Consider the following 27,858-nt stretch of genomic DNA (forward strand, 5'->3'; position numbering starts at 1 on the left):
TCTATTAGTGTCTGCTGTTTGTGCCATTGGGAGTGTTGCCGCTACTATTTGGGTGAGCAGCACCGATGATGGAGGTAAGAGCGGCCGCAAGGGCGGCAGTTAAGTTCGGGTCATTCGCCATAGCCACCGTGGCAGTACTCACCGTGTCGGCTAACTGAGGCTGCTGCAATTGAGTAGAAGACACCATGTCCTGAGACAGCTGTAGGCCTGAGAACTTTGATTGATTATAAAATGCTTGACCAGAAAGTACTTGAGGCGATTGTGTATTCGGTTTTTGGCCTTGTAGATCGTTCGGTGAGTGAGTAAGGTCCAGTGTTACGGTCGGGAATGGAGCCGAAGCCGAAACCGTCGCCATTGAAGAACATGGAAGCATAGCTCTTGCGAGCAAATTTGGGTTCATGATACCATCGGCACTAGGCATTGAACCCGAGAGTAACATGGTGGCCGCCGCCTTCATTTTCGATGCCGTCGCCACCGCAGCTGGAGGAAGTAGGTGGTTATGGTTCCCTTCGTAAGTTGTTATCAAGATTGTTCGATCTTCCGCGCATCGTTGAACCTGGGAATTACACCAAAATCAAACTTATCAGTCCATGGCTTCAAATTCTAGACCCAAGCTGAATGCAGATTGAAACATACTTGTTTTCGGACCGGACAACAAACTGCCATCGTACACCGATAATAAGCTCGAAGACAGGGGTTTCCTTTCGCCATCTTTTGTCCGTATTTTCTCCATTGGCATCCATCACTTATCTGTATATCAATGAGTTTTCCAACAATAACTTCAGACAGAATCCTTTCAACTACTGCATTAAAACACTAACATTTATATATGTATATATAGGGGTGTGTATATATACCATGGGAGATTCTGATCGAGCTCGAACATAAACAAGATCTTTTCTCATGGTAGCCTCAGTACCGGATTGATCAACCGGACTGATCACCCTTGAGCAATATTAAACAAAGAAGCTCACAAGTGTGTTATAAAGAATTTGACAATTTTAATTCTAAAACTATTTTGATGTTGGATTGATCTTCCAATTGACTTTATTGTTGTTCTCTATTTGAATCATGATCCCTTTTATGTCTTCTAACATTAATCTAGCCGTTGAGAATTGAATAGAGCCGTTGAATTCATTAATTTTGAGTATTTAATGATTATCTGCACATTTGGTATCGATACCAAGTAATGGGTATCGAGACCGACCTTTCCAATGATAAAAATATAGCCGTTGAACCATCGGTATCGATACTATTTAAGTGAGTATTGATACCCATCCAATAGTATCGATACCAACACCAAGGTATCACATGGTATCGATACCAAATTACACACTAGAATACTGGTATCGAGACTAGATTATTGGTCTCAAGACTGGAAAGGGTTTTTGGCTCATTTCAAGTGTTTTGAGCTTTAAAAAAATATTTGTAAAATATAAAATCACTCAATAACACTTATGATTATTTTTCACACTTAAAAATACTTTAAAAATAGTTTATGACAAATTATTTATAAAAATATAAAATGTAAATTTTAACAACTTAAAACATTAAAAAAGTTATGTTATATTAAAATCAAATGTTGGTTCAATAATCTCACACTTTTTTATACAACGAAAAATGTTGTGAAAAATTTTACATTAATACATATTTCTCTCCCCTTTTTGTTATAACAAAATTAAATTAAACTTCAAAAGAGAAAATATATTAGTGTAATAGAGAACTCGAATATTCAACATAAATTTATAAGATCAAATTATGCTTGTCATAATATAATGAAGTTCGTAAGATCAAATAAGCATAAATTCATCAATCAGAGTATTTCAGACATAAAGTATCAAAATAAAATAGTACCAATGCGACACAAAGTGGTAAAATAAAATCCATATAGTGCATGAAAAATAAGTCATAATGCAAATGTCCTAAAAGCACCATAAATATGCTTATTCTTCTGGATGCGGTGGCGAAGGAGAGGAAGGCATCAAGTGATGACGAATCGAACGAATACCATCACGAATCGAACGAATGTTAGTCTCAAGCGAGTCCAAGCGATGATCCATCATAGTCATACGAGCATATCTAAGTTCCCAATGCCTCAAAGTATGTCATCATGCAACGTTTCCATCAAGATCTCCTCTTGAGGTGGTGGCACTAGAGGCATAATCTTATATTTATAAATAAAAATAAACAAATAAATAAACACAATACATAACAAAACAATATTATATTTATAAATAAATTATTAACGTTCATAGTCTTATATAAATATAAACTATTTTTTCATATCAAAATAATATGATAAAATATATAATAGTTGTTGAACTTGCTATATATTTTCTTCCAAATCGAGTTAAATTATATATATTTGTTCGACTTTCTGTTTAAATTTATATGTAATTATTTATAATGATTAAAATTGATTAATTCATATTTAAACATCTCTCTAATCTATATATTTTTCACATTCTTTTTACCGTGTAAATAAGATTTATAATATTATTTAATAAATCAATTTTTTTTTAAAATCTATAATTATAGTATCATTTTAAAGAAAATATTTTGAAGACAAATATTAATGATAGTATAGATAAATCAAAAAATTTATAGAAAAAAATGTATTTGTAAGGAATTGTAATCATATGATGAAAATTTCCTACCACATACATAATTATTTGGATTGGATATGTAATTTCCTTGGTTCTAGGGTTGTAAATGAGACGAGACATATTGTGAGGTACTCGAGATTGACTCGATCAAGGCTCGATAAATACTCGGTTCAAATGGACTCGACTCGAGCTCGAGTTCTTAATGAGCCGAAATGAGCTACTTGATATTCGACTCGAAAAGCTCGTGAGCAGCTCGAAAATATAATATATTAAGATCTTATTTTTTTTAAAAAAATTATTAATAATATTAAAATTTATGTATTGATTTTTAAAAAATAAAATACAATAAGATTTTCATATATTTAAGGTTCAGGTTTAAGTTTGAGTTTGAGGCTTCAATCGAGTTAAGTTTAAGATTTTTTTTTTCATTTCGAGCTGCTCACGAGCTTCAGTTCAAGATTTCAAGTTCGAGTCGAGCTTGAAAATTTTAAGCTCGCGAGTTTTTGAGTCGAGTCGAGCTCAGTAATACTCGAGCTCGACTCGGCTCGTTTATACACCCCTACTTGGTTCTATATGCATGTGTGTCTTAGGTCAATTGCCACCCAACTCATTTGATTGCCTGATACTTTGTTCATTAGTAGGTTAATTTGAATAGATTAGGTATTATCGAGGTTAATTATAAGGTAATTTTATTAAGTAATTTATTCTTTTGCTTTTCTCTTATTGGTCGTATTGTTTATTACACGCAGAGTTGAAAAGCATGGGATAGTGGGTGCATGGTGTGGTGGTGGAGCGTCAACGAACCGTAGACCTTTTTCTATAGAAAGATTTGGCAAAGTGAAGTTGAAGTTCAATGCCATATTACTTGCCTCCTATAAAGATTACTTATTTTATGGGATTTGTCTGCCATTTTCTTCTTCCTTAAGACTAAACACATTATGTTGAAAGCTCTTGCTTTAAAAAAAATTAGCTGACTCTATTCCCATATGTAATGGGGTAAGGGAGACGTATGATAGTAGGCTGCCCCTAACGCTAGGTTGAGAGCAACTTCCGTGGAAGACCTCCGATAATTATGAATTGTCCACCGTAGGACTCGATCCCACGACCACAAGATTAATAGCCTTGCGTTCTACCAACTGAGCTGGACAAACAATTCTTGAAAGCTCTTGCTTTGTTATGTTTAATGGATTTTGTGCACATGAGTGTTCACAACACTAATACTTTAGAGTTAATTGCAACATACATCCCTAATTTATGATCCTTATTTCAAATTAGTCCCTAAATTTTTAGATATTTAAATTTCAGCCTAAAACTATGACTATCATTCTAAATTAGTCCTCAAAATTTTGAACATTTCATTTTCATCAACAAACTATGATTTCATTCTAAATTGATCCCCAAACTTTTTGAATATTTCAATTTTATCCTAAATTATATGTATATACTAATTACATCTCTTGTTAATAAAATTATTAGGCCAAGTTCTATTATTATATATTTGAAAGAAAGAAAAATTTAGGTTAAACTATGGTTGAAATGGATTACATATTTGGATGGATTTGGGGATGAAATTGGAAGATCTAAAAGTTTAGGGACCAATTTAGATTGAGATTCATAGTTTGGGGATGAATGTTCAAAAGTTTAACAACTGATTTAGAATGAGAGTTATAATTTGTGGATGAAATTAGAATGTTTAAAAGCTTAAGGACTAATTTAAAATAAGGGTCATAGTTTGAGGACATATAATGCAATTAACTCAATACTTTAACATATATTGATTATAGATATGGAAATATATCAATTTAAATATTTAAAAGTTTAAAAGACATTGATTTAAGGTTGAAACCAGAATTGTGATATCTTAGGTTTAGTTATGCTTAGAATGGGAAATTTTATTCTGATTTACACCTTCCGTATGTGAATGTAGTCTGAATATATTTTAGTTATTATTTAAATTGTGATTTATAATAGTTGATCATTATGATCATTTAATTTAAAGTAAAAAATTATACGAATTAAATGACTTCCGTGATAAAGGTATTATTAATATTTTTGAGGACTCGGGTTCAAGCATTATAAATATTATAGGTATGAGTGTTTAATATTAAAAGTTTGAGAGTTATCTTTAAACAAATACTACGTTGTATTTTACTGATTAATAAAGAAAGAGTCAAAAGACATTAGGCAGCATATCGAGAGGGATTTGATACTTAACAACAAACGGAAAGCCCCCAAAAGCCCAATAGATACAAAAAGGCCCAAAGGCTAATATTCTTTGTAGAACATCACAGTCCATTATGAAAAACATTGGCTTTGAAGGTCAAAGATGATATAATTTAATCAACCGGAGTTGATTCAAGTGATAAGTAATTTGATATCGCTTAAGTATGGTCTCGAGTTCGAGTTCCTTGTGTATGCTGAAAATCCATATTAAGAGACTCACTCAATAAAACTATATGTGCGATGCGGGTCAATTAATCAAAATAAAGCCTTAGAACCGAAATGACAACAAAACAAATGATATCATTTATATTTCAATACTTTTCAACGCACAACCATTTTAAAATTCAATGAGCAAGGAAAATAACTTGTTAGTTATATTTCGAATTTTGTTATAACTAAAATTCTAATGTTTGATATATCTTTTTTCTTGTTGGTATTAGTGGCGGGTGTATTAAGCTTTCCCAGGATCAAGTGTATCTCATTATTTTGAAAAAATGATTAAATTTAGTTTAGCGTAAAGTATACAAATGATCTCTTGACTATAGGTTGTTCTTTTGTTAAGTCTCATACTATCAAAAGATACAAAATGGTCCACAACTATAGGATGTTGCTTTGTTGAGTCTTTCGACTATTAAAAGTTACAAAATTGTCACCCAACTATCCATTATGTTCCAAATTCATCCTTTTTTTCGTTAAAAATTTAACAACAATCTGAATTGGATGTTAACATGTTGTCTCAGATAATCGTTTAAGATTCTTTGATATATTAACATCCAATTTAGACTGTCGTCATTTTTTTTTTTAAAAAGTGATAAATTTTGAACATAATGAATAGTCACGTTATCATTTTGTAATTTTAATAGCCGGAGACTCAACAAAGCAACATTATATGATCGGTGATCATTTTGTAACTTTCGATAATCATGAATTCAATAAAAAAAACACCATACATTCAAGGGACAATTTGTACACTTTGCCCTTTATTTTAATGTGTTAAAAAAAATTTACATATCATCATTTTAAAAAAAAATTAGACTTCATTCTTAAATTTTTTAATTTTCCATTGGTTGATATATAATAAATTTATATTATTATTTTACGATGTCGTTTCTTTACTTATCAATACATATAATCATAAAGTATCGAATTCAATTCTTTCTTTCTTTTTCGTGTTGGCAATGGCAACAATCTTCTAATCTCCTTTAACGGTCCCACGCTTAGCTTCATAGACATGCTTTCGTTACGTGTCTTGTTTCCATTGGGCCATTAGTTGCTAGCAAATTTCGTTATTTTTGTTCTATTTTGAATGGGTTGAATACTAAAATCGGTCCCTAAACCATACAATTTTCCCACTTAAGTACCTAAACCTTTTATTGGGTCAGAAGTGTTATTTAAATTATAATTACTTCATTATTTCACTTCTAAAAGATTGACAGACATCCAATAATATCATTCCACGCGTTCCTTTATTATTGACTTCTTTCATTAGGTTAATAAAAAATGACGTCTTAGAGAAAATATGATAATAGTTTAGGGCCAATTTTATAATTAAGCCTTTGAAGTAACTCTTCCCACATGCTCCAGCAACCCATCTTCGTAGAGTCATTGATACAAGCAATAAATAAATAACTTGAGGCGAGAAAGGAGGCAAAGGGGAGGAAAGTTCTACGTACGGTGCGATACCTTTAATATAAAGTTAAAAAAAAATGTACTATTGATTTTGTTATTATTTAAATAATAAATCGATAAAAAATTACCTAAAAAATTATTATTTTTACTTAAAATATTAATGTTTTTTAATATTTCTAGTAAAATATCCAATAATAATAAACTTGATAGAAAAAAATAAAATACCAAAACTAATAAAACGTCTAATAATAACAAAACTAATAAAAATAATAATATTTTTAATAATTTTTACCGAAATCGATAACAATTTTTTTTAACTATATATTAAAACTTTCACACACGTAATCATTTCCCAAAAGGGGCAAAAGCTACAATCAGACAACAATCATTGTGTGTATTGGGGTAAGTGTTGCTTGTCCGAGTGCCCAAAGAATCTGAATGGGGTTTGGGTAGGGGTGTTAAAGCGCATAATTAAGTTAACAGATCGAACTAAATTATTTAAATTTCATGAACCAAATTATCCAAAATCTATTAACCAAAATTTTTCTCCATTAACTGTTAATCGAACCTAATTTTTTCTAAAATAATTTTAACCAAATCAAACTAAGTTCAGTTAATTGATCAGTTAATCGAATTAATCGAGTTAATCGAAATTTATGAATAATATATATTATATATTAAATATTAAATATTTTTTGGTTTATTCGGTTAATTTGGTCATTTAATTAAGTAAAAACCGAGTTAAAACACCCTTAAAGCTAAATAATATATATATAATATTGAATATTTAATAATTTCGGTTAATTAACCGATTTCGAATCGAATTAACCAATACCGAAATTTGAAAAAAATCATTAACCGTTAACCGACAAAACTTAAAATTAACGGATCGAAATTTTGGTTCGATCGATTAATTCGATTTTAACCAAATAGTGAACACCCCTAGTTTTGGGTAGATTTGGCATGAGAGCAATAAACTAAATTATTGACTACATGATGTTAAGTGTTTAAAAGTATGAATTAAGTGACTTCAATTATTAAACGATGGTTGTTATTTTTAAAAGTTATGAGTTTAAACACGACGTTTGTAAAATTGTTTAAACATTCGTTAACTAGTTGAAAGTCTTGCGTATATATATTATACTATAATTACTCCAAATTAATAAAGAAATAATCAACAAAAATTAGATATTTATATTTTCAGATCATAAATACTCAGTACTCGACGAGTCGAGTACAAAATAAATATCTAATTAACCTAATTCCATTCAAAAGTTTTCCAATAGAAACCCAGATTTGTGTTTTGTTCATTCATCTTCTTCCGTTGTAAAACCTTAATTTCGGTAACTTTAAATACGATACGTAGTCAGAATTGAGTGGCTTCAGTAATAAAAGAATTGTTGTTATTTCCTGAGGTCCGAGTTCGAGTACCAAGAATGTCAGGTGTGTGAACATTCAATGTTTGATAATTGAGAGTTATTTTTAAACATATATTACCTTATACTTATCACATATTAATAATAAATAAATAAACACGATACGTAACAAATCAATATTATAAATAAATTATTAACGTTCATAATCTTATGTAAATATTAAAAATGATTAAATGTAGTTTAGGATGAACGTATACAAATGATCCCTTGACTATAAATTGTTGTTTTGTTAAGTCTCCGACTATCGAAAGTTACAAAATGGTCCCCAACTATAGGATGTTGCTTTGTTGAGTCTTTCAACTTTTCAAAGTTACAAAATTATCACCAAACTATCCATTATGTTCCAAATTTATCATTTTTCGTTAAAAATTTAACGACAATCTGAATTGGATGTTAACATGCTGTCTGAAATAGTTGTTTAAGATTCTTTGATTAAATTTTATCATATCTCATACAATAGATTAACATCCAACTTAAATTGTCTTCAATTTTTAATGGAAAATGATAAATTTTGAACATAATGAATAGTCAGGTTACCATTTTGTAACTTTAATAGTTGGAGACTCAATAAAACAACATTATATAGTCGGTGATCATTTTGTAACTTTAATAGTTGAAGACTCAATAAAGCAACATTATATAGTCGGTGATCATTTTGTAACTTTCGATAATCATGAGTTCAATAAAGAAACACCATACATTCAAGGGACAATTTGTACACTTTGCCCTTTAGTTTAATGTGTTAAGAAACAAAATTTACATACTCATCATTTAAAAAAAATTAGACTTCATTCTTAAATTTTTAAATTTTCCATTGGTTGATATATAATAAATTTATATTATTATTATTTTACGATGTCGTTTCTTTACCTATCATTACATATAATCATAAAGTATCGAATTCAATTCCTTCTTTCTTTTTCGTGTTGGCAATGGCAACAATCTTCTAATCTCCTTTAACGGTCCCACGCTTAGCTTCATAGACATGCTTTCGTTACGTGTCTTGTTTCCATTGGGCCATGAATCGCTAGCAAATTTCGATATTTTTTGTTCTATTTTGAATGGGTTGAATACTAAAATCGGTCCCTAAACCATACAATTTTCCCACTTAAGTACCTAAACCTTTTATTGGGTCAGAAGTGTTATTTAAATTATAATTATTTCATTATTTCACTTCTAAAAGATTGACAGACATCCAATAATATCATTCCACGCGTTCCTTTATTATTGACTTCTTTCATTAGGTTAATAAAAAATGATGTCTTAGAGAAAATATGATAATAGTTTAGGGCCAATTTTATAATTAAGCCTTTGAAGTAACTCTTCCCACATGCTCCAGCAACCCATCTTCGTAGAGTCATTGATACAAGCAATAAATAAATAACTTGAGGCGAGAAAGGAGGCAAAGGGGAGGAAAGTTCTACGTACGGTGCGATACCTTTAATATAAAGTTAAAAAAAATGTACTATTGATTTTGTTATTATTTAAATAATAAATCGATAAAAAATTACCTAAAAAATTATTATTTTTACTTAAAATATTAATGTTTTTTAATATTTCTAGTAAAATATCCAATAATAATAAACTTGATAGAAAAAAATAAAATACCAAAACTAATAAAACGTCTAATAATAACAAAACTAATAAAAATAATAATATTTTTAATAATTTTTACCGAAATCGATAACAATTTTTTTAACTATATATTAAAACTTTCACACACGTAATCATTTCCCAAAAGGGGCAAAAGCTACAATCAGACAACAATCATTGTGTGTATTGGGGTAAGTGTTGCTTGTCCGAGTGCCCAAAGAATCTGAATGGGGTTTGGGTAGGGGTGTTAAAGCGCATAATTAAGTTAACAGATCGAACTAAATTATTTAAATTTCATGAACCAAATTATCCAAAATCTATTAACCAAAATTTTTCTCCATTAACTGTTAATCGAACCTAATTTTTTCTAAAATAATTTTAACCAAATCAAACTAAGTTCAGTTAATTGATCAGTTAATCGAATTAATCGAGTTAATCGAAATTTATGAATAATATATATTATATATTAAATATTAAATATTTTTTGGTTTATTCGGTTAATTTGGTCATTTAATTAAGTAAAAACCGAGTTAAAACACCCTTAAAGCTAAATAATATATATATAATATTGAATATTTAATAATTTCGGTTAATTAACCGATTTCGAATCGAATTAACCAATACCGAAATTTGAAAAAAATCATTAACCGTTAACCGACAAAACTTAAAATTAACGGATCGAAATTTTGGTTCGATCGATTAATTCGATTTTAACCAAATAATGAACACCCCTAGTTTTGGGTAGATTTGGCATGAGAGCAATAAACTAAATTATCGACTACATGATGTTAAGTGTTTAAAAGTATAAATTAAGTGACTTCAATTATTAAACGATGGTTGTTATTTTTAAAAGTTATGAGTTTAAACACGACGTTTGTAAAATTGTTTAAACATTCGTTAACTAGTTGAAAGTCTTGCGTATATATATTATACTATAATTACTCCAAATTAATAAAGAAATAATCAACAAAAATTGGATATTTATATTTTCCGATCATAAATACTCAGTTCTCGACGAGTCGAGTACAAAATAAATATCTAATTAACCTAATTCCATTCAAAAGTTTTCCAATAGAAACCCAGATTTGTGTTTTGTTCATTCATCTTCTTCAGTTGTAAAACCTTAATTTCGGTAACTTTAAATACGATACGTAGTAAGAATTGAGTGGCTTCAGTAATAAAAGAATCGTTGTTATTTCCTAAGGTCCTAGTTCGAGTACCAAGAATGTCAGGTGTGTGAACATTCAATGTTTGATAATTGAGAGTTATTTTTGAACATATATTACCTTATACTTATCACATATTAATAATAAATAAATAAACACGATACGTAACAAATCAATATTATAAATAAATTATTAACGTTCATAATCTTATGTAAATATTAAAAATGATTAAATGTAGTTTAGGATAACGTATACAAATGGTCCCTTGACTATAAATTGTTGTTTTGTTAAGTCTCGGACTATCGCAAGTTACAAAATGGTCCCAACTATAGGATGTTGCTTTGTTGAGTCTTTCAACTTTTCAAAGTTACAAAATTATCACCAAACTATCCATTATGTTCCAAATTTATCATTTTTCGTTAAAAATTTAACGACAATCTGAATTGGATGTTAACATGCTGTCTGAAATAGTTGTTTAAGATTCTTTGATTAAATTTTATCATATCTCATACAATAGATTAACATCCAACTTAAATTGTCTTCAATTTTTAACGAAAAATGATAAATTTTGAACATAATGAATAGTCAGGTTACCATTTTGTAACTTTAATAGTTGGAGACTCAATAAAACAACATTATATAGTCGGTGATCATTTTGTAACTTTAATAGTTGAAGACTCAATAAAGCAACATTATATAGTCGGTGATCGTTTTGTAACTTTCGATAATTATGAGTTCAATAAAGAAACACCATACATTCAAGGGACAATTTGTACACTTTGCCCTTTAGTTTAATGTGTTAAGAAACAAAATTTACATACTCATCATTTAAAAAAAATTAGACTTCATTCTTAAATTTTTAAATTTTCCATTGGTTGATATATAATAAATTTATATTATTATTATTTTACGATGTCGTTTCTTTACCTATCATTACATATAATCATAAAGTATCGAATTCAATTCCTTCTTTCTTTTTCGTGTTGGCAATGGCAACAATCTTCTAATTTCCTTTAACGGTCCCACGCTTAGCTTCATAGACATGCTTTCGTTACGTGTCTTGTTTCCATTGGGCCATGAGTTGCTAGCAAATTTCGTTATTTTTTGTTCTATTTTGAATGGGTTGAACACTAAAATCGGTCCCTAAACCATACAATTTTCCCACTTAAGTACCTAAACCTTTTATTGGGTCAGAAGTGTTATTTAAATTATAATTATTTCATTATTTCACTTCTAAAAGATTGACAGACATCCAATAATATCATTCCACGCGTTCCTTTATTATTGACTTCTTTCATTAGGTTAATAAAAAATGACGTCTTAGAGAAAATATGATAATAGTTTAGGGCCAATTTTATAATTAAGCCTTTGAAGTAACTCTTCCCACATGCTCCAGCAACCCATCTTCGTAGAGTCATTGATACAAGCAATAAATAAATAACTTGCGGTGAGAAAGGAGGCAAAGGGGCAAAAGGTGCAATCAGACAACAAACATTGTGTGTATTGGGGAAAGTGTTGCGTGACCGAGTGCCCGAAGAATCCGAATGGGGTTTTGGGTAGGGATGTTCAATCGGTTAATTCGGTTAACCGACTGAATCGAATTAAGTAAATTTCACAAATCGAATTATTTAAATTTTATTAACTGATTTTTTTCTCCATTAATCGTTACCTAAACCGAACTAAGTTCGGTTAAGAGAAAATCGCCTCAGTGACTAAAAATGCCTTATAATATACGATTTTAACCAACTTTTTTTGGATTTGTCAAAATGACCAATAAAATCGCAATGCGAAATAAAAATCGCAACGCGATCTCCAGAATCGCAAATCAGTTCCCAGAATCGCAACGCGATTATGAAGAATCGCAATGCGATAGTACAAATTCGCATTGCGATTTTCCAGAATCGCAACGCGAATATGAAAATCGCAACGTGAACATATAAATCGCAACGCGATTCTGACTATCACAACGAGTATCCGTAAAATCGCAACGCGTATCCGTAAATCGCAATGACAATACGTAAAATCGCAACGCGTATCCGTAAATCGCAACGAGAATACGTAAATCGCAACGCGTATCTGTAAATCGCAACGAGAATACGTAAATCGTAATGCGTATCCGTAAATCGCAACGACAATACGTAAAATCGCAACGCGTATCCGTAAATCGCAACGCGATTTTTAAAGCGCCATTAGAATCGCTACGCGTATTTTATTTTCAAAATCCAAACACAAATATTAATTATCGGAACACTGAACCGTCCACAGTATATCCCGTAATCGTAACTCATAACCTAAAACCTAAAATCACAACTCAGTCACATCTCCATCTCTCACTCTCTACGGCGAAATCCGTCCCCATCTCCGAAGATTTCCGTCCCCATCTCCGGCGAAATCCCTCACAACCATTCACGGTCAGAAATCCCTCACAATCATTCAGAAATGGAAAATCAACCTCCGAGGGTTAATTTTTTTAATTATTTTTATTTTGAAAATTTTGCATTATTTTAGGTTTTTCATATTGAAATTGATGATAAGTTTACTGGTAATTTCAATAATAGATTAACCATTTCACTTAGATTTCTTATTAAATTCATTCGATTGCTGCCAATACTGCTAAACTGTTTAGTCTTTAACCTTGTGAAGTTAGTATTTGTCTTTGTTTTGTCTTTTGGTTGAAGTAATGCAATCCATTAAAGTTTCAATTTGCAGAAGAAGAATAGTTTCTAAATTTAAAATCGTAACATGAAAATGAAAATCGCAACACGAAAATTACTATCGCAACGAGAGAAATGAAAATCGCAACGCGAAATTAAAATCGCAACGCGAAATGAAAATCGCATTGTGATTTTCCTTTCGCGTTGCGATTCTCTCGTTGCGATTTTAATTTCGCATTGCGATTCTCTCGTTGCGATTTTCATTTCGCGTTGCGATTCTCTCGTTGCGATAGTCATTTCCGCGTTGCGATAGTCATTCTCTCGTTGCGATTTTCATTTCAACCAAAAGACAAAACAGTGTTGCAAATTTTAGTTTCAAGAATAAACTACTACTCTTTATGTTTATTGTTTTTGGTATATATTCACAGTGTAGTTTTTGGTATATCTAACTTGATATGTTTATTGTTTTTGTAGAAATTTTTTTCGGCTTCATTGACATTAAGGAATAAAGTTAGCCTAGCCACTACAATTGCTTCGAAGCTTTCACCTGCACAAAGAAAATTATTTGAGGAAACCTGCTTCGGGTCATGGCTGAGAGTACAATATCCGGGTGGAGATGCTAATTTGACCCATTTGTGGCTTCAGACCATGACTAGCGATCTACCCGACAGTATACAACGTGGTGAGGAAGAGATATGGTTTCATTTTCCACCGGCGTATACTTGTTTTGGGCGGAAGGAGTACTGCTTAATCACTGGTCTACGATTCGGACACGATGATGTAGGCCGGTACACTCGTCATATCACCCGCCCATCATGGTTATCCCGGGTTTTTCCTGATGAGTCAATAGAGAAGCCGAACTTACACGTCGACGACCTGAGGAAATTGTTTAATACGAAAGATGGTTTTACTCGGATGAATGACGTCGATGTTGTCCGAGTATACCTTCTAGTACTTTTGTATGCCAGTTTTTTAGGCAGAGAGGCCAGACAACCTATTCCTCAGGAGCTAATATTATTGGTAGAGGACCTAAATGCATGGAATCTGTTTCTGTGGGGTTCGTATATATGGAAAGCTACCTGGACTAAGTTGTCGTCTGCCTTTGATGACCGCAAAAGTTTGCGTGGCGATGGGTCGAAATACACTTTGTCAGGCTTTGTTTGGGCCTTTAAGGTAAGAATTTTTATATAATGTTTTCAAAATTATAATTAATTATTTAACAATTACTAATGTTTGTTATTATATTGTTTGTAGATTTGGATAATCGAGGCTTTCCCCAGCATGCGGACATATGCATTAAAAACTTCAAATGATATTCCTAGGGCTATTTCCTGGAAGAGGAAACGTCTGTTGGATTGGGAAGACTTAATACCATATGCAACAATAAATAATGTAAGTTAACACAAATACTATCATATATAAATAAGTTATTAATAGTAGACGTTTAACTTTGTTTGAGTTTTTATATTTTTAGGAGGCCAACACTCCATTACAGAGACTGAAACCCACGGAGGCTGAGCTTGCCACTGATTGGTGGCAAGCTAGTCAGCGTTTTTTTGATAGCACGAATGATGAGCAGCCTCCACTTCCTTCACTTCGAGAGCCATCACCTCACCTAGAGTCATCACCTGATCGACCCGACTATACACCTCTACAACGAGAGCCATCACCTATCTCGTCACATCATCGAGCCTCTTCTCCACCATCACCTCATGATAGGCGACCGACAAAGATGCCACGACTTCTATCTCCCTGTTCTCCACCTCCACCTCCACCTCCACGGGATGAGTCAAGGGAGTTACGTGATGAGGTCAATGCCATGCGTGAGGAGATCGGTACTCTACGCGATAACGATGGTGCATGGTGTGTGGAGGTGTCTACTTTACGTGGTGAGGTTGCCGCTCTACGTGAGATGGTAGTATCGTTGCAGAATGAGGTTCATACTCTACGCAACGAGGTAAGTTTAAGATTTTCCATATTTAACTTGATGATAAATTTACTCATAATTTCACTTAGAGTAACCATTTCACTTAGATTGCTTAGTAAATTTATTCGGTTGCTGCCAATACGGCTAAACTGTTTATTCTTACTGTGAAGTTAGTATTTGTCTTTTGATTTTTCTTTTGGTTGAAGTAAATTTATTCGGTTGCTGCCAATTTTGCTAAACTGTGTATTCTTTAACACTGTGAAGTTAGTATTTGTCTTTGTTTTGTCTTTTGGTTGAAAGTAAATTTGTTCGGTTACTGCCAATTCTGCTAAACTGTGTATTCTTTAGTACTCTGAAGTTAGTATTTGTCTTTGTTTTGTATTTTGGTTGAAGTAATGCAATCCATTCAAGTTTCAATTTGCAGAAGAAGAAATAGTTTACTTTCGCAACACGAAACTTAAAATCGCAACGTGAAAAATGACTATCGCAACGAGAAATAAAAATCGCAATGAGAGAATCGCAACGTAAAATGAAAATCGCAACGACAAAATCGCAACGCGAAACTATAATCGCATTGCGATTTTCATTTCGCATTGCGATTATCTCATTGCGATAGTCATTTTTGCATTGCGATAGTCATTTTTGCATTGCGATAGTCATTTTCGCATTGCGATAGTCATTTTCGCGTTGCGATTTTAAGTTTCAGATTCTATTCTTCTTCTGCAAATTGAAACTTGAATGAATTGCATTACTTCAACCAAAAGACAAATACTAACTTCACAGTGTTGAAAATTTAAGTTTCAAGAATAAACTACTGCTCTTTATGTTGTCATTGAACATGCACTAAACCTATATGTTGTCCTTTTAAATGTTTATATAAGTGCTTACTTCTGGAATGTTATCTGATGCATTTTGTGAACAATGATATAATAATGACTTGGGTGAATACCGTGCAAGTTTGAAATATATTTGTCTTTGTTCTCACTGTTTAATATCATGTCTGTTTATTTACTGATTTATGTATTAATTTATTTTTAGCGGCCCGCTAAGGTGGATGCTCTACGTCGGGTTTTTCTTGCAAGACGGAGTTCACGCATCAGACGGCGTGCACGTGCCATTACGTCTCCGTTCACCCCAATAGTGCGAAGAATCCGTAAGAAAAAGCCCGACTCACCTGTCATCGTTCAAGAGGCCTCCCCTATCGTTCAAGAGGCCCCTATCATCCCTCAAGAGTCCCCTCCCACCGTTCAAGAGGCCAATGTCATCGTTGAAGAGGTCCCTCCCAACATTCTAGAGCCCGATTCACACGGCGTAATAAATCGAATTATTGAGAAGCCCCCTCACGTGCCGGACATGATGGCTGACTGTTGGCTTTCGTATAAGTTATCGGTCAGTACCATTCCGGCAGATGAAGTGGAGAGGAAATAACTACCGGAAACAATTCTGGATAATACCCTTTGGGCTAAAACCGCAGTTGATTTTTATTTACATGAGCGGAGCCAAGGGTGTTACGCTGACATATACAAACTTAACGATGATATGCATTTGTTGATTGAACGGTCTTGGTGGGGTGTATTATTAGGGGTTGAAGACAACAACTATTTCGATGGGGGGTAAGTCTTATATTTATTATATTTCAGTTTGATTAATTTTTTTAAAAAAAATTTATGTAATTCACTAATATATGTCTTTTTTTGTAAAACAGCATATTGATGCATGGGTGACACGTCTTCTAATTGTAAGGAAATTGAAGAAAATTATTTAAAAAACACGATATACAATTATGCCGACGTCTTTTCACGTAGTTCACTTGAAGAATCAACGACAGGAATCATATGTGTTGGCTAATGGACAAGCTAAACTTTATCCTGCATGGTGGGAGGTCGATAAGGTTAGTATATTTTTTTAAATATTTTAAAGGTGTTCATAAATAAATGCTCAATTTGAATTATTACATTTCGATGCAGGTGTTTATCCCTTTTTTGGACCGTACTCATTGGCTTCTCATCGAGCTTCAGCTCCCATCCCTAAAGACAATAGTATATGACAGCATGATAAATTACATATCATTGTCTGATTTGAGAGATATGATTAAGGGATGGAGCTCTCATTTGGCTAAATTCTTGGATGCAATTGATTATTGGACTAAGTCTGGAAACAAGAAGCCAAAGAAGTTCAATGTTACAGTTATCAGAGACGAGACCGCGTCACAACAAACGAAGGAAGCTAGAGGGGATTGTGGTCCTCTCGTATGCATGTGCTTGGAGCGTTTGACGACAGGAAGTACACATTTTCTACTTCCCACCGATAGAGATAGAGGTGCAGTAGGCTTGTGGTTTCGGCATTTTATGGCTAGAGCGATATATCCGAGATGCTGCCTACCTGCATCCGCGTTATGAAAGTGTCCATAAACAATTTGTAAGTCAAATGCAAGTGTTGTTAAACATATTTACTCTTTTTGGTTTGAAAATGTTTGGTTAAGTAGCTAGAATTCAATAATTTGCTGTTTGTAGGTTTTAGATGTGTAGAAAGTGTTGTTGATTCAATGTTTGGTTTCTGCAGGTTAATCCTGAAGTGAGCTGCGTGAAATGGATGTATGGGTGCAAAAGTTGATTTCATTATTATTTTTTGATTGTTTAATTGATTTGTAAAAGATGATTTGTAAATGTTGATTTGTTTAATTGATGTGTACATAATATTTGTGCTTGTTTAATTGATTGAAATGTAATAGTTGATTTGTTGATTTCAATCTGCATTATGTTGAATGCAAAACAGACTATCGCAACGCGGAAATGACTATCGCAACGAGAGAATCGCAATGCGAAATGAAAATCGCAATGCGAAATGAAAATCTCAACGAGTGAATCGCAATGCGAAAATGAAAATCGCAACATGAAATTAGTTTCGCGTTGCGATTTTCATTTTCGCATTGCGATTCACTCGTTGCGATTTTCATTTCGCATTGCGATTCTCTCGTTGCGATAGTCATTTTCGCGTTGCGATAGTCAATTCCGCATTGCGATAGTCATTTCCGTGTTGTGATAGTCATATTCGCGTTGCGATAGTCAAATGAATGTCTAATAAGTGATAACAACTGAACTTATCATAGCAATGTTCAAACTCAAGTTACTAATACATGCCTAACTGAAAATGTTAAAAGTTCACACATAATATACACACATAATACAATGTTTGCATTTAAAAATCACCTAAGTTAACAGTCCCAAAAGGTGAAGTCGGTTGTGATTGAGATTTTGATGAGGATCCATATTTTGGTAGAGGAAAAGATGATTGTGATGGCACTGGTGATCCACATGTCAACCTTGTATGACCACTTTCCTTGCACCGACTACATGTCGGTCTCTTCTTCTCTTCACCCTTAGACGGTATACGATTGTGACTTTTTGGTCGGCCAGGTAGCCTTCTGTCCATGGCTGGTGGCAAAACTGTTTGTAAGTCATCTGATATGTCCCACTCAGAAGGATGTGGAATAGGGTAGACAATCTTGCCATAAGTCTGTCGATATATTTCTGTAGTGTAGCAATCCATAGCGTATGCACTTGAATCATCTTGGTTTAGATGAAGAGAAACTTTTATAACATGGCCACACGGATAACCAGATGTTTGCCATTTCATACAACTACACGTCTTTGCATTTAGATCGACAAGCCCATTTAAGTTATTATCCAGTACTTCAAACAAAGTGTTTTAACATGGTTCAACTCTCCATCACGTTGACTTCACAACACGTTTCGTTATCTTTTTTTCTGTCCATGGTGTAACACGATGTTCCAATGTTCCTGTAAATTTAAATAAATAATACTTAGTAAAATATATGATAAGTTACGAATTTAAAGAAATAACACCTGCATGGTTTCTTTTCTTGTAGTACCACTGTTGAATAGAGGCTCGAAAAAACTCCATTAATATAGTAATGGGTAATTTCCAGGAATGAAGACTTAGAGCGTTGATTGATTCTGCACTATTAGACGTCATGAAACCATATCTTGCTCCAAGTTGATGTACTCTTGACCATCTTTCAAACCCGACATCTTCTAGTGTTTGAGCACACTGAGGCAAAACACGTCTTAAACAGTTTATATGCTTATTAAAATCCACTTCCCGATAAGCTTTTACAGCCTTCCAGTATGTCCATTTGTGATTTTTTATACCAACAGACCTTGATTTTAAATTTCTATACAAATGAACACCACAAAGTCCATGAAAAGCATCTGGGAAACACCTTCTAACAGCGTTGTCAATTGAGTTTGCCCTATCGGATATGATTGTCAGATTGCTAATAGGACCTATACAATCCCTAAGATGCCCCATAAACCATGTCCATGAATCATAGGTTTCAGATTTGCTAACCCCGTAAGCTTTTGGCAATATCCCATTGTTAGCATCCATGGCTACTGCTAATAAGTTTACTCCAAGGTATCGACCTTTTAAATGTGCTCCGTCAACTATAATAACTGGGCGTATGCAATTAATAAACGAACGAATCTATAAAATCATATACACAAGAAATATAATCATTTAAATGTGAAATGCATGTAACTAATAAAAATGAGTCAACAAAATTATATTGATTTACTAACCGCAGCACCAATGGTGAGAAACAACAACTCAAAGCGTCCATCTCTATCTGTTTTGATATGAGTTACCGACCCATGATTTTTCAGCTTTAAATTGTGATAATAAGCCGGCAGTTGGGCAAACGATGCTTCTGGCGACCCCCTCAACAATTCCAAGGCATAAAATTTGGCTCTCCAAGCTTGAGAATATGAGATACTAATCTTGAACCGAGCATTCATGTCAGTCATAATTTCATGTCCCCTATATACCCTACCATTCAAAAACATTAACTCAGCCAGAAAACCACCCAACACCTTTTTGTTTGCCTATCTATGGTGAGGAAAAACTTGGGTTCTTGAACATGTATGTTTATCAATAAAAGTCCTAACTTGAAACATTTCACAATCTTTTATCCTCTTTGCAATCATACGCCACATACAGTTTTTGTCAATCATACACCTTGTTTCGAAACGATCTTTGCTTGATTTGTTAACTTTTAGTTGATAGCCATCTTCCACACATTTCGTATACAAAGCTATCTTTAAGTCTTCCTTTGTATCAAAATAATCATCTTTCTTGATATGAATAATTTTTGTGTAACAATCAACTACTATCTTTACAACCTCTTCTTCCGGTATCTGAAGTAATTCTGGCATATTCCAGTTATACTCCCGTGGCATTTTCTTCGAGGACTTTTCTTTGGGGATTTCTTCTTCTTCTTTTTCTTCTTCAGTGTTATATGAATTACAGAATGGATGTTCAACATGTTCATTTACAGTAGTAACTTCCTCCTCATTATCATCAACAACATCTTCCTCGGTAACGGCTGTTTCATTATCAAAATTCGGGTATTTACCAATATCAAAATCATTACACGTAGGGTCTGTTTCTTCTTCTGAAAAATCATCAAAATCTGAGTATTGATCAAGATCAAAGTCCGGGTATTGACCAAGATCAAATTTCGAATACTGACTAGTACTCACAATTTTTTCTGTTGGCTCATCATCGTCTAACTGGTCAATACGAAAACCGGAATTTGGTGCTGAAAGTTTATTGGGATTTGGATTAGGGAAAGGTTGTGGGTTTTGAGATTGTGTTTGGTATTGGAAATGTAGTGAAACAATATTTGCTTGGTGATGAAATTGTGGTGGAACCATTAAATTTTGAGCACCATAAACTGGGGTTGAAAACCTTAGTTGATTACTACCCGCTACTGACCCAACTTCACTACTTCTAGGTTCAACAACATACAATGTAACATCATCACTTGAAACACTAATGTAAGCAATGAATCGTTCAACATCTTCATTGTCGGTTAACAAATAAACTTTATCATTTCTCTGATAAGATAGCCTAAATCCACTTAGGGGCTCTAAATTCAATTTATTTGCAACACGTAACATTAGAGTTTCATAAGTTAACTTTTTTAATGATAGTTTTAGTTGAAGATTCATGGGTAAAGGCATATATTATAAAACACCATGAACATTCTCCCATGACCCTCCAAAACATAAATCTATCCAAACATGATCAACATTAGATGATTTCATTATTGTAAATTAATTTACTAAACAAACGAGCTGCGAAACTAAAACCTGTTGCCGGATGGGGAAGGATGTAGTTGGATATAGGAACTGATGTCGCCGGAGAGAGTGATAGATGGAGATGGAATGAGTTACGATTTAGGGATTTAGGTTATGAGTTGCTGCTGCTGCGTAGTTATATACCCAAAACATTTGTGTTGCGAAATTAAAACATGTTGCGAATTCAGAAATCGAGTTGCGAATTTGAAATTCAGGATTACGATAGTCAGAATCTCGTTGCGATTTACAGATTCGCATTGCGATTTACGTATTCGCATTGCGATTTACGTAATCGCATTGCGATTTACGTATTCGCATTGCGATAGTCAGAATCGCGTTGCGAATCTGGAAACTGATTTGCGATACCGGAGATCGCGTTGCGATTTACGGATACGCGTTGCGATTTACGTATTCTCGTTGCGATTTACGGATACGCGTTGCGATTTTACGTATTTTCGTTGCGATTTACGGATACGCGTTGCGATTTTACGGATACTCGTTGCGATAGTCAGAATCGTGTTACGATTTATAAGGCATTTTTGGTCACTGAGGCGATTTTCTCTTCGGTTAATTGATAGGTTAACCGAGGTTAACCGAATTAATCGAAATTTATAAATAATAAATAAATAATATATATTATATATTAAATATTAAATACTTTTTGGTTTATTCAGTTAATCTAGTCGACTAATTCAATAAAAACCGAGTTCAAACACCCCTAAAGTTAAATAATATATATATAATATATTAAATATTTAATAATTTGGTTAATTCAGTTAATTAATCAATTTCGAATCGAATTAACCGAAATTGAAATTTGAAAAAAAACATTAACCGTTAAATGATTGAATCCAAAATTAACCGACCGAAATTTCGGTTCGATCGTTTAATTCAATTTTAACTGAACAGTGAACACCCCTAGTTTTGGGTAGGTTTGGCATGAGAGCAATAAACTACATTATCGACTATATGTCGTTAAGTATTTGAAAGTATGAATTAAGTGACTTCAATTATTAAACTATGGTTGTTATTTTTAAAAGATATGAGTTTGAGCACGACGTTTGTAAAATTGTTTAAACGTTCGTTAACTAGTTGAAAGTCTATCCTATATATATACTATAATTACTCCAAATTAATAAAGAAAGAATCAACAAAAAATAGATATTTATATTTTCCGATCATAAATACTCAGTACTCGACGAGTCGAGTACAAAATAAATATCTAATTCACCCATAACGACATTAACCAAACATGTAATATACTGATAATAATAGTATTTTAATTTTAATTATTTTTTTGATATTATTAAGTAATTATAAGATAATATTTGTTTAAATTTTTCTCAGTATATTGACAACACACATCATAAATATCCCAAAAATATAACTGTTTGTACTTAAAATCTTTATATATCACTAACGTTACTCGATGAATTCAATTTTAATTAATATTAAATTTCAAATATAATCTAATATATTATTCAGTCTTTTTTTTATCGTCATCATAAATTTTTAGTAACTTTTAGTATGTGTCATCATCAACTTATGCTTTCGTTAAAAGCAAAAGGGTCCGGCAACAAGGAAAACGTGTGCCTCCCTCTCAATATTTAAATCTAACCGTTTCAATCCCACCTCTTTATTAATCAAACGGTTCAGATTCAATAAACAAAAACGGCATCGTCATCTGAAAATACCTGAATTTATCGTTTTCGATTATCTGGGCCCCACTTTGGAAAACTGAAACGTCCCACCCCCTTTCTGTTTGGTTCATTCGGCCTTTCCCTCCATATATATATTCTCTTTTGCGTCGTCTATTTCCACTCGCCATCTTTCCTTTCCTCTCGTTACTTTCGCCTCAAGCCGTCTCGAAATCTCGGTGAGCATTTTCAATTTTCACTTTGAATTATTGTGTTTTGTTGATATTAATCGTTGTTAATCGGATTATGATGATGGTGCTGATTCTCTATGTAATTTGAAGCTTCGATCACCAGTTTTTGGATTATCGTTGATATTTTCTTTTAATTTCGTCTACTGTTCGGATCAGTTGTTTCTAGCTTGTTAGCAGTGAACTCATTCTTCTTCTTCGTTACAGTATTGACTTGCATGCGAAATTGCGGTGACTTATTTTTCTTTTATGCTCTAAGGCGAGATTTTGCTCAATTTGTATAGAATGCGTTTTCTGCGGATGGGAGAATTTGATCATGCCAACTTTTTGAATTGTGTTTTTCAATCTACTTTTCGCCGTTAGTTCGGTTAAATGATTTGACTAGATTTTTTTATATAAAACATAAGGTATACAACTTGTCATTTTTAAAACAAATGTTATATATTTTTATAATATGCAAAAAGTTCGTCCAGCTGAAGCAATGCTGCTGAAATGCATATGAATATGTTTTTTTTTTTGAAAATCGATTACTAGAAATAACCATGTCATAGTAGATGACTAAATTCATTAAAAAAACGCTTAGTACAAATTCCTTTTATAGGATTTGACCAAAGTTTTTTAATGAAGCTTTTTTAGGGGGAAATGAGGACTTTTTGATTTAGCTATGACTTGTGAAGGTTTACATCGTCGTTCTTGACCTCTATTTTATTTTATTTTATTTTTAAATTAGCTTATATGTTTGAAAAGGAGATCCCTTTGGGAAACTAATGAAAGCAGACAAAACCTGAAGGCATTAACGTGTCTTTAGAAATTGTAAGATCGTATACGATTTTTTTGCTTTGCCTATCTTAGAGTTATGGTAGATGGTGCTGATATTAGCATTCCTTCGTACATGCATACAACATATATATTTTCTTTGTTCTATATGTTATTCTAACAATGCAGTGGTGAACGGAGGATATAGGTCAATATGGGAACCGCTGTTAAAGGGGTTGTCCTGTCGCTGTTCATCTCATCCCTGTTGTTTTCTGCTGTATTTGCATCCGATGGTGGGCTGATTAGAATCGGGCTGAAAAAGATGAAATTGGATTCAAACAACCGGCTTGCTGGCAAGCTTGACTCCAAGGACCAAGAGGCTCTCAGAGTATCTATTGCTAAAAAGAATCGCTTCCCTAATGATCTCAGAGGCTCTGAGGAAACTGATATTGTTGCACTAAAGAACTACATGGATGCTCAGTACTATGGTGAGATTGGTATTGGAACTCCACCTCAAAAATTTACTGTGGTCTTTGACACAGGAAGCTCAAATTTGTGGGTACCGTCAACCAAGTGCTATTTCTCGGTGAGCCCCTACATTTATGTTTACTTTGAATGCATAGGATTTAGGAAATAAAACTTTTGGCCTCGTTAATTGTGAAAACAAATGTGGTTTAGAGAACATGATTCATGTTATATTTTGGTGTAGGTTGCATGTTACGTACATTCCAAGTACAGTTCAGGTGACTCAAGTACTTATAAGCGGAATGGTATGTCTTATGCTCTGTTTACTTCTCTCGTAATTGTTTCTGAAACTTGTTTCTTCCTGATATTAATGACATCAGAACAAATTTTGAGTTCTCCATTTTATTCATTTGAATGATAACATGTGAAATTTTGATTTTTTTCAAAAAATAATTATGACCGTCTCTGAAACTATTGGATTGGTTAGTGATTGGTATTGATCATGACTGTCAATGCAAGATGTTGTTTCTTTATTTGGTTCCTGTTGGGGTAGTTCAAACTTAAGTAGAACTAATAATAAAAACTTAAGTAGAAAGATGGTTTTCTCCAAATATAACCTTATGCATGCTTCTGGGGCCTAATAATATCAAAATTATAAGTTATGAATTCTTTCTGCAATAGCTTTCTTATAGGCTTACCTCGTATATTTCATTACAGTGTGTACTTATCCCATGGATGCTAAAATAATCTAGAAGTTGGATTATCATATTTGATGCAGGGAAATCTGCTTCTATTCAATATGGTACGGGAGCTATTTCTGGTTTCTTTAGTAATGACAATGTTCAAGTTGGCAACTTGGTTGTGAAAGATCAGGTAAGTGGAGCTAATCTTCTCATCGTCTTTGATCTAGTTGTTTGGAAGTTTGAACTTGGTAACTGATGATCTATTTTCATTATCAGGAATTCATAGAAGCTACTAGGGAACCAGGTGTTACATTTTTGGCAGCCAAATTTGATGGGATATTAGGACTTGGGTTTCAGGAGATTTCAGTTGGGGATGCTGTCCCGGTGTGGTACGTTTTCATTTTTTTTTAATTTCTGTTTCAGTTTCTGTTAAGATGTTTTTGGATATTCATGAGCTTCTCAGGAACCACTTATCATACAGGTACAACATGGTCAAACAAGGTCTTATCAAGGACCAGGTATTTTCGTTTTGGCTTAACCGCGATACAAAGGGAGAAGTGGGTGGTGAACTTGTGTTTGGTGGGGCTGATCCAAACCACTACAAGGGCAAGCACACATATGTCCCTGTAACACGAAAAGGCTATTGGCAGGTTGACCTTTCAAACTTAGATTATTTTGTGTCACATAAATGCTTTCTACACACACACACAGATACACTTCATTCTTTTATATTTTGCGTAATTATCATTCCTTTTTGATATAGTTTGACATGGGCGATGTTCTTATTGGTGACAAACCGACTGGTATGTTCCTTGTATTCCCTGGTGTACTTTAAAATGGTATCTTTAATTGCTTTCTTTGAAGCAAAAACATGATTTTGTAATATATATCTGTGTTCCTGACTTAGTTTATGATGTTCAGGATACTGTGGTGGCGGTTGTGCAGCAATTGCAGATTCTGGAACTTCCTTGCTGGCAGGTCCAACAGTAAGTCCTAATGCTTCCTTGTTGGGTCGAGGGATCAGTCTTATGTTTATCTTGTTGATGTGGTTGTTAAATTTTAAATTATCCCAAGTATTTAATTATGCCACATTTTTTTGGCCAAGTCCTGTAGGTTTGTGTTACTTGTTAACCTGGTTATTGATTTCATTTCTGATTATTTGTTTGCCTTGATGCAGACTGTGATTACCATGATAAACCAAGCAATTGGAGCCACTGGAGTGGCTAGCCAAGAGTGCAAGGCAGTGGTTCAACAATATGGGCAAACCATCATCGATTTACTTGTGGCTGGGGTGAATGCTAGTTTTACTCTATTACATTTACCTATAAAGTCGCAAGTAGTTTGTATTCATTTGTTGTAACATCAGTTGTGAGACGTCTCTCTACTACTGTTTCAACCTAGTGATTGATTTTTCCTATTGCTTCCAACAGGCACAACCTGTGAAATTATGCTCCAAAATTGGATTGTGCGCTTTTGATGGTACTCATGGTGTTACGTGAGGCTCTGTTTAATCTATTTGTATTTGTTTTCACTTTAAATTACAGTGTTTCTATTTTCTCCACTTTATTCAAAGATAGAATGACACTATTAAAGCAGTCAAGTAATGGTGTTATCAAATGTATTTGTATAGCATGGGAATTGAGAGTGTGGCAGATGAGAGCAATGTCAAATCATCTGGAATCCTTCACGACGCTATGTGCCCTGCTTGTGAAATGGCAGTTGTGTGGATGCAGAACCAACTGATGGATAATCAGACTCAAGACCGCATATTGAACTATGCCAACCAGGTGAGATGTGATAGACAGATACTTGAGTTACAGTTTTTGGTTACATTCTTCCCAGTACTGATTCGTAAATTTGATACTTTTGCAGCTTTGCAATCGGATACCAAACCCAATGGGAGAATCCGTTGTCGACTGCAATAAAATTTCTTCCATGCCTCCTGTTTCCTTCACTATTGGCGGCAAAGTTTTTAAGCTTGCCCCAGAAGAGGTACTCTCTATCCTTAATTGTTCTTTAGTTTTCATAGTCAAGAAATGGCGCTCTTGTAGTTGTATCATGAAACTCTGTTTCCAAAATGTCCGACCGAAAACACATTGTGCTGACGTTGGTTTTTCGGGGTTTATGTAATCCAGTACATCCTCAAGGTTGGTGAAGGTTCTGAAGCTCAATGCATCAGTGGCTTTATGGCTTTGGATGTTCCTCCTCCCCGTGGACCTCTCTGGTATTTTAGCTTGCCATACATTCTCCGACATGTGCATTCTACTTTTCCCAAGCTCTGTCCCATATCCTTTTTGGATGTAAATCACCACTCTCGTGTTTGATGCAGGATTTTGGGAGATGTTTTCATGGGTCGCTACCACACCGTCTTCGATTTTGGTGGACTTAGAGTTGGATTCGCGGAAGCAGTATAGAAAGTGGTACAGTAGAGGACACCTATGTTTTCTCCGATGTCCATAAATTATAGCGTGTATGTATGTGTTTACCTTTATAAAACTCGTGGAAAGCTGAAGAAATTAGTGCTCTCAGCCTAGTACATTAAAAAAGCAAAAAAAGCATGCTTTGTTGGTCGTAAATGTTTCCTGTTCTTGGTCTGTTTTTACCAGAACGTAGGATTTGCCTTTAGACGGTTGTGAAAAATATTAGTACTATGTGTTTTAGTCAATGGTCATAT

General features: G+C 33.5%; 2 protein-coding genes across 2 annotated transcripts; one reads left to right on the plus strand and one right to left on the minus strand.

Annotated features, from left to right (window-relative positions):
- Positions 1-4: 4 nt before the first annotated feature.
- On the minus strand, positions 5-23,223 carry LOC120204019 (probable WRKY transcription factor 31). Its single transcript, XM_039204125.1, has 4 exons — positions 23,090-23,223; positions 858-945; positions 637-750; positions 5-556 (listed from the first exon to the last, which is right to left on the minus strand). Exons 1-4 carry the CDS (start codon positions 23,221-23,223, stop codon positions 5-7), a joined length of 888 nt encoding a protein of 295 aa, XP_039060056.1.
- Positions 23,207-27,845, plus strand: LOC120204216 (aspartic proteinase A1-like). The gene is made up of 14 exons (XM_039204337.1): positions 23,207-23,271; positions 24,245-24,622; positions 24,746-24,806; positions 25,280-25,374; positions 25,461-25,573; positions 25,666-25,834; positions 25,948-25,987; positions 26,106-26,170; positions 26,362-26,475; positions 26,615-26,679; positions 26,815-26,971; positions 27,057-27,176; positions 27,320-27,408; positions 27,514-27,845. Exons 2-14 carry the CDS (start codon positions 24,251-24,253, stop codon positions 27,596-27,598), a joined length of 1,545 nt encoding a protein of 514 aa, XP_039060268.1. The 5' UTR covers positions 23,207-23,271; positions 24,245-24,250; the 3' UTR covers positions 27,599-27,845.
- Positions 27,846-27,858: the final 13 nt, after the last annotated feature.

Source organism: Hibiscus syriacus, unplaced genomic scaffold (assembly GCF_006381635.1).
Source record: "Hibiscus syriacus cultivar Baekdansim isolate YM2019G1 unplaced genomic scaffold, ASM638163v2 tig00010533_pilon, whole genome shotgun sequence".
NCBI classification, from domain to species: Eukaryota; Viridiplantae; Streptophyta; class Magnoliopsida; order Malvales; family Malvaceae; genus Hibiscus; species Hibiscus syriacus.